At 32.6% G+C, this 8130-nt stretch overlaps 1 protein-coding gene across 1 annotated transcript; it reads right to left on the reverse strand.

Moving 5' to 3' along the window:
- Positions 1 to 2324: 2324 nt before the first annotated feature.
- LOC145138249 (AT-rich interactive domain-containing protein 1-like) lies at positions 2325 to 5349 on the reverse strand. The gene is made up of 2 exons (XM_079072357.1): positions 4924 to 5349; positions 2325 to 3525 (listed from the first exon to the last, which is right to left on the reverse strand). Exon 2 carries the CDS (start codon positions 3466 to 3468, stop codon positions 2737 to 2739), a length of 732 nt encoding a protein of 243 aa, XP_078928483.1. The 5' UTR covers positions 3469 to 3525; positions 4924 to 5349; the 3' UTR covers positions 2325 to 2736.
- Between the last annotated feature and the right edge of the window lie 2781 nt (positions 5350 to 8130).

An 8130-nucleotide genomic window follows, 5' to 3' on the forward strand; every position in this document is an offset into this window, starting at 1 on the left:
TTTTAAACTACAAGAGATCAAAAGCGAATCATTTTTTCCATTAAAATTATAGCCTTTAGCACTTTAACCAATACAACTTAGCCAAGAAACATGAAGCAATTTTTTTGCCCAATCAAAAGTTTGGTGAAATCATAGTCTTCATCCACAAGCTCAATCATAAGCAAGACCCTTGTGACAAAGAAGGATTGAGTCAAGCCGTTTTAGTTTAGTTAAAGTCAAATAAATATCAATTAACTAATAATATTATAAATAAGTTAATATATAACATATATGTAAATATAATGGTGCAGTTCGATTTTTGAGGACCGGTTTCTAAGGTAAAACCACACCAAACCAACTTCGTTCATTTTTGACAAATTAAAAACCGCACCCTACATTTTTGCAATGGTTTCGCAGTATCGGTTTCAATTTGTTGCGATTTTTTATATATTTTTTAATTGACTCAGTTTTTTGCTCACCTCTATTAAACACCTTCCCTCACAATGTGCACTTTTAACACATTTTTATATCATAAACAATGTTTCTTATCAATTATGACAAGATCAAAATATTGCGTCTGTGGAGCTAGTCAATAGAGTCCAACGGATCATGCATAGTAATGTTATGGCTCCAAGATCTATAGATGTTTTTAAAAGAATTAGTTTTGCCATCCAAAAAGGGAGTTGCGGCACAGCTTGTTGCTCGTTTACCCGCTACGTCTATGTAAAACTTTCTTCTTGATTCAAAATTAATTAGGGACTTTCACACCTACCTATACAAAATGTATCAAAATGAACGACATCGTCAATGCTTCAACGAATCATTGAGCTTGAGTGTTGCATTTTTTATGATTGAAATTGAATAATCACCAAAGGGCTTCTAGCCCAGCGGTAATAAGTATTGTCCTTCCTCCTTGAGGTTGAGGGTATAAGTCCCGTCATGGACATAGATGGGATTAAGAAGTAGTTTAAGAGTAGATTAGATTTGTTGTTAAAAAAAATTGAATGAATCAAATGATGGGAAGGCATCGAGACACAAGAAGTTACAATGAATAAATGAACATTGACGACTACTAAATCGTTAACGATATCAAGGCTTATAAGAAAGCTAGAAAAGAAAGAGTGGTGTTTTAATATGATTAGATAGGAAATCGATGTCAAAAATGACATCCATATTTCTTTAGTTATACCAAAAGCCAATTTAAGTAAGATCTTTATTCAAGCACGAACATCACTTTCCTTGCTCTCAAGATATTGTATTTATATCCCCGGTATTGAACATGAGCCACGAGTGACAGTTACACTCTCGAAATCATTGAATAATCAATCATACAACATCCAAGTATTCCTACTTCATCCAAGATATCAAGTATACACTTCATCTAGCAAAATGAATACTTTTCATTGATATAAACACCTTAACACCTATAAAGTAGACTAAAGAGTTTGAGACAACTCAAAATGCTTGGTTTGGAAAGTCACTTTTGATGAAAAATTTAAAGTTATAGTCTCCTAATATCATATCCTAACAATACCATTATCCACATAGAAAACTAGTGATGCCATCAACCACTACATTCAATTAATCACCATCAATGTGACCTTACCTACGGTCACTACATCACCATCTCTAGCCAAAGCACTTCTAAGTAGAGCTTTTTTTTGTCATAATATTCACATTATACTAAGGTGATGTCTCCCTTTTTAGTCGATGGACTTAATGCATGCAAGACTTTATCCAAATACGGTTGTTTATTTTTTAATTAATAGATAAAGAACGACTATATCAAGAAAGACTATGAGATTTCCCTCATTAAGTCCTAAACTTTTTTTTATAAATTTTCCCTAACTCTGCCAAGTGTGTTGTCATTTTTTCATATTTTTTAAACATCATTTATCTAGACAACATTTTCACTATACAACACTTAATAAAAAAGGAATACGGCCTTAGGTAGATCCAAAACTAGGGATTTTAACAACGAACAATATAGAATGAGGTCTCCTCTTAAGTCTCAACAAACGATATACTTTCCTCATGTAACCTATAATTGATGGTTCTCGATAAATACCTAATTTAATTCTTATGATATCCTTTTTAAGCACTTATGCTTATGCAAAGGGGCCATTCTTCCAACAACACCTCAACTAGCCCACATCACCTCACTTTAAGAGCATTATGTGAAATGTAAATCACGTAAAAGAAAGCCCACTACATGATTGACACCAATCCCATAAGAAGCCCAAATTCACATTAGAATTGGAACTCCAACACTAACCATTTCCTTGTTTTTGCAAAGATAGCACTAGAGAATCATGCTACCCCATAGGGCTTTCAAGAACTTATGCTTAAACCATGAACTTTGTCCATTAGGCTCCTATAGCCAAAACTTTTTAGAACTAAAATTTCAAAAATCCAACACATTAAAATCAAAATCAAAATAGGTCCACTATAAACCATGGCATACCATAGGCATTGGGTGTATAGCAAGCAAGACTATGAAGCTTGATTTATGGACCTTAAGGAAAAATGATTCTATCCAAAGTTATCCACCTTGACTATAGATTCCCCTAATATGATTTTTATTTGGGGCAATATATATTAAAGGCAAAAGTAAACAAGAGAATTAGAGAAGGAAGAAAAACATTACTGGTGAGAAAAAACCGAACTTGTGCAAAAAGATTCCCCTCAGCTTTATATATATATATATATATATATATATATATATATATATATATATATATATATATATATATATATTCATCTTCTTCCACTTAAGTAACCAACCTTTCCAATTTTAGAAGAGTTCCCTACACCATCAACCTGAGCCCTCTTTCTTGATCCTTTAGAACAAGGGGTGATCTTTTTCTCTTCTTCTTCTTCATCATCTGTGTCTACAGTTCCAGTTCTTGACCTAGTTTTTGCACTTATGCGTCTAGGGAGGTATACATTGAAGTAATAGCTGGCTATGTTTTTCCATGACTTTGATTGAAAAGATTCTAAGGCAAGTTTTATAAAGTTATTACCTTCAGAAATCGGATTCCTTTTCACAATCTGAATAAACTTCTGCTGCTCTGAGTACTTCCATAGCTTGGCAACAGCTTCTCCCATCTCATCAAACTTCCATTTATGGAAAGCGGGTCCCAGATCTTTTTGAAGACGCGTTCTTTTTAAAGCAATGTGTCGCTTAACACAGGAAATGGCTCCTGGGGAATGACAATCACAGTTTTCAGGTCTCCCTTTCCCAATTTCTGTTTCTGGTGTTGTTTCTTTGTTTGACCAAATCACAGTGCCTAAATACTTTGATGATGTTGACTTTGTGAGACTTTTGTGGGGGTATTTTCTTTGAGGTGGGCCCGTCCACTCCGCCACGTCAGCTTGAAAACGTGGTCCAATTGGGATTGCTAATTTTTTGTTTTCATCAAGAACATCATTGAACCAATCGTTTTCATGCTTCTGACTCCTTTTATTAACCTGTTTTGGCTTCTTCATGGTTCAATAACCTTGGATCAATGCATCACAAATTTACAATATCGCCCTTTTAGTGATCTGAAACAGAATAATATACGCCTTTGTTTCATATTAGAATGCAATAAAACGTAAACAAGGTGGCATGAAATTATTATTGAAGCTATTCAATAATGTTGTACAATAAAAAAATGACCTTATAAGCCATTAGAAAGGTTACAAGAAAGAAATTTCAAATTTGTTTTCCACATTAATATGATGGAAATATTACATCCATGTTTATGATGTTATATATGCTTAGAGAATGGCACAAATGATTTCCAAAATGAAACATATTATTTCCAAATAGATGGTGAGCCTCTCTATATTTATCTTCCTTTTTGGCAATCTAAGAAACTTGGAGCATTTCCCTCTTTCCATCTTCCCTTTTGGCCATCTCAGTTCATCAAAAAGAAAAAAGAAACATAATATTCATGGATTCCCAAAAATAGACAAGTGTGAAAGGAAGAGGAAAAGGTAATAGTATAGGTAGATTCTTGAGACTACTTATGATGATTGTGAAGGAGTTGATGTTGTAGATGAGCAAATAGAATAGGTAAATGGTAAAATCACATCCAATCATAAAAAAGAGGGAGGAATTCTTCACGACATGATAAACCAGAGAGTTAGGTTGTTTGATGATGACAAATACCAACTAAAAGCCTAAACCATGGCCAAATTCATAACAGTAACAGTAACAAACAAGCAAAATGGTTGTAAGCTCCCCATGGAAAAGACGTGAATGCCCTTCTAAACTCACACCTACAAGGCTGTGTTTGTTACACAGGGCTATTTTCAATGATGATGATGAAGAGTGGGATAAAAAGGGCATTCACTTCTTTCGCACAAGAGATCATTTATGTGGGACAAAAAGTTGCACAGTTTGTCCCATTGACATCAGTCTTAGTGTGCTTAGCTACAATACTTCAATAACAGAATTTTATAGATGTTTAAAATTAGTTTTACACTATTTTAAGACACACAGACATTGACTGAAAAAATAACAGGGGGTGTGGATTATAAATCTTAACAAAAAGCATCTACAAACCAGAGAACAGACATATCCGATTAATAACTACAAATGAATTAATATGTGAGAAGCCATTATTTAACCTAAAGTATAATAAATTTGTGGGAAATCAATTATTTGCTTTTCTTTTGACTTATACAAAAAAGAATATGTATATTATGTGAGAGAACATGTACTTTCAAACTAGGGTCAGTTATCCCCTAACATTTACAAGTACAAACACAACATTCAGCTTCACAAATCACAATGTTTATGTCATTCATTACGTTCTCTCAGAAGAAAAAAAAAGCTTATTAGATACCTAATTGAAGATGAAAAATACTCAGACTAAAATTAGCGTCGATTATTCCGCAGACGACATATTAATGAAGGAAATGGTGAAATTTTAATTAAGATAAGAGATCTATCACCTTAATAACAAGCAGAAATCGTCGCTTAAAATCGAATTCGTTGCTAAATCTCGAACTAAACTCTGCTCGGCTGCAAAATCGTTCTACAGTCTGCGATTGAACTTCCAGTCACAAAAGTATTCTTCGCCGCAGATCTAGGGAGTATAATTTCTATATTTGATGCTAATTCAACTTTTCTTTTTCAAATATTGTTCACATTAATTTGTCTTGGATTATGATTTATCCATGCTTGATTGAAAAGTAAAAATCGAAAGAAGAGATGTTGATGAAGAAGATCGAGAACTCCGCCTGCTAGTGACGGTAAGGCAATGTTAGCGACGGAGGAATTTTTCCATTTTTTTCTTTGCAATGAAAAATTGGGTTGAGGATTGACAAAAGTTAGGGTTGAAAACTTCAACCCCAAATTTTAATATTTTAGAGTTGTCAAACACAAGCTTATAGTGGCTCTTTTATTAGACTATTTTATTGGGAAGTCTAGATTTAGGGGTGTTTGGCAAAAAGAAAGTTTATGGTTTACTAGGTTATTGGTCTACCCAGAACTGCAAAAATGTCGTTATAGTATGTATTTTTTTCTGAGGTTTAGTCTAAATGTTTTTTGCTTCGATGATCCTTTTGAGCTAATTTCATTGTGTATTTGGTCTCTCAGTAAACTTAAATGACTGTAATACCCTTGGAGTATTTATTTCTATTTTTCTTTCATTTTTTTTAAACCTAATACTTATTTATTTATTTAAAATTTTAAAAAATAAGAGGGCCACCTCCTCTCTCTCTCTCTCTCTCTCTCTCTCTCTCTCTCTCTCTCTCTCTCTCATATTTGGGTTTGTCTTTCAAGAACTCAAGAAAATCTGATGAACACCAATACACAGTTAAGAACATACATATCTTTATTAACATATACACACATCAGATTTTCTGGGTTTTTTTTAAAACGCATACACTCATCAAATTTTTTGGACTTCTTCTTCAAAACACACCTACACTTATGAACATAGATACTCAAGAAAAACACACATAATATTTTCTAAACACACACACATACACATGCTTATGAACATACATACTCAAGAACAACACACATCCGGAGGGGGGGGGGTTCCAAATCTACACTAGGAGTCGTCGACCATCTTCATCGATAATCTTCGATTTTCCGACGAAAAGGGTTTCCATATCTGCAAATGAGATCTTTAACTCCAGCGTCGTCGCCACCAGCAGCACCACTAGAGAAGACGAACCTTGAGCTTGTCATCGCTACCAGGTATGCAAACGATATCCTTTTATCTGAAAACGGGATCCATAGAGAAGACGAACCAAGATCTGAAGATTTAGGGTTTTTTGGATGCGAAATCTGAGCCTCTAGGGTTTTTTTGTCATCACCGCTAAAATCACACAGCTAAAATCATGAGACTTATTTGGCAAATTCTCACATTCTCTTCTTCCATCTCTCACCTCCACCTCACCCACCGTCACACCATCAGATACCCCACCATCCTCAAAATCACCGCCGCAATCTCCATTAGAGACAAACGTTCAAGATGTTCCACAATCACCCGACATTCTGGGGCTACCGAAAAAGATTCAACAAATAAATTTGAATTCTCCGATGGATTGTAAAGAATCCGGTAAACTATGCACCACTGTGTAATCCGATTCCTAAGGGCTTTATTTGGTACAAGCTTTTTATGAAGAAGTTGTCCATATTTTGGATGTGAACAATGTCCATCTTCAATTCATCTTGAAAGAAAAAGTAAACAGAGGTGAAGTGTTCTTGGGTTAAAAGAAAACCCAAAAAGAAAAAATATATAGTGGTGGGTATACGGAGAGAGAGAGAGAGAGAGAGAGAGAGAGAGAGACTATTGCTTTTTTAATTGATTAAATAAATAAATAAGTACTAGATTTAAAAAAAAAATAGAAAATAAATACCCCAAGGGTATTACAGTCATTTCAGTTTACTGAGAGACCAAATCCGCAACGAAACTAGCTCAAAATGACCGCAAAGCCAAAAAACTCGAGATTTGGATTAAACCTCAGAAAAATACATACCATAGGGACCATTTTTGTAGTTTTGTCATTAGTTTATATTAGTTTATTAGGTGTACTATATGAGTTTATTAAAAATAAAAAGTTAATATAAAGTTGTAAATATTATATATTTTTTAAATTAATATTTTTATATAAATACAAAAAATATAATAAATAATTTAATAATTTAATATATACTAATAAAAAAAGATTGACAATGTAAAACAAATGATGCGTTACATAGTAATTTAAGATTTAATTCTTGGAGATTTGAAAGAGAAATGAAAGAAACAGAGCATTAGTTCTGAAATTTAATAGAAAGATCTACTTTACATATAAAAGTCATTACTAAAATGTGGATTTTAAATTTAAGAAAATGAAAAACACAAGAAAATGACAAGTGGAAAAAATATAATTTAAAAAATCACAAAAAATTAAAATATGACATTTGGCTAGATGATTTTTATTTATTAAGTTAGATTAGCTTATAAGCTAATAATTTAGAAGAGTTAACTTATTAAAAAATGATTTATTAGTGGTTTCCCACCATTATAATCAGTTTTTATCCAAACATTTTTTTTGCTTATAGGAGTGTAGAACTGATAACAAACTAACAAGCTCATTTGCCAGACGCCTCTTAGTATTTGGGTTTATTAGACTATTTTATTGGGAACTCTTTTTTATTGGGTTTATAATTGATATTTTTTGGTTTTATAATTGACTAGTTATAAGATGCATGTATTACATAAGTTTATTTAAGAAACAATTAAATACGAAGGTCTAAATATTTCAGAACTTTTAATATATAAGAAAAATGAGAAAAATATTGAATTACTAAAATTGAAATGTTTTTTTCTCTTTTAAATTTAAACAAATAATTTAGATAAATAAATAAAGAAAACTAATGAGCTTAATTTAGGAATTTTGAAATTAGAAGGTAATCAATTAATGAAATTAATATCCATTTAATATTAAATTTATTGCAATTATTATATTTAAATATTATGTGGAATTTATGTAACATCCTGATTCCCAGTATGAGAATTCTATTTAAAAAGGGCAATTTTTCATTGGAACTCGTCGAGTTGATGGTCTCAACTCAACGTGCTGAAATTCTATGGGTCGCGAATCTTTTGGACCAACTCGACAAGTTGGAGAAGGAAACTCGACGAGTTGGTGGCTAAATAT

Source organism: Lactuca virosa, chromosome 9 (genome assembly GCF_052849685.1).
Source record: "Lactuca virosa cultivar CGN04683 chromosome 9, Lactuca_virosa_CGN04683_v6, whole genome shotgun sequence".
NCBI lineage: Eukaryota > Viridiplantae > Streptophyta > Magnoliopsida > Asterales > Asteraceae > Lactuca > Lactuca virosa.

Coding starts and splice junctions, on each gene's coding strand:
- LOC145138249 (XM_079072357.1), bottom strand. CDS start 3,468: ATGAAGAAGCCAAAACAGGTTAATAAAAGGAGTCAGAAGCATGAAAAC.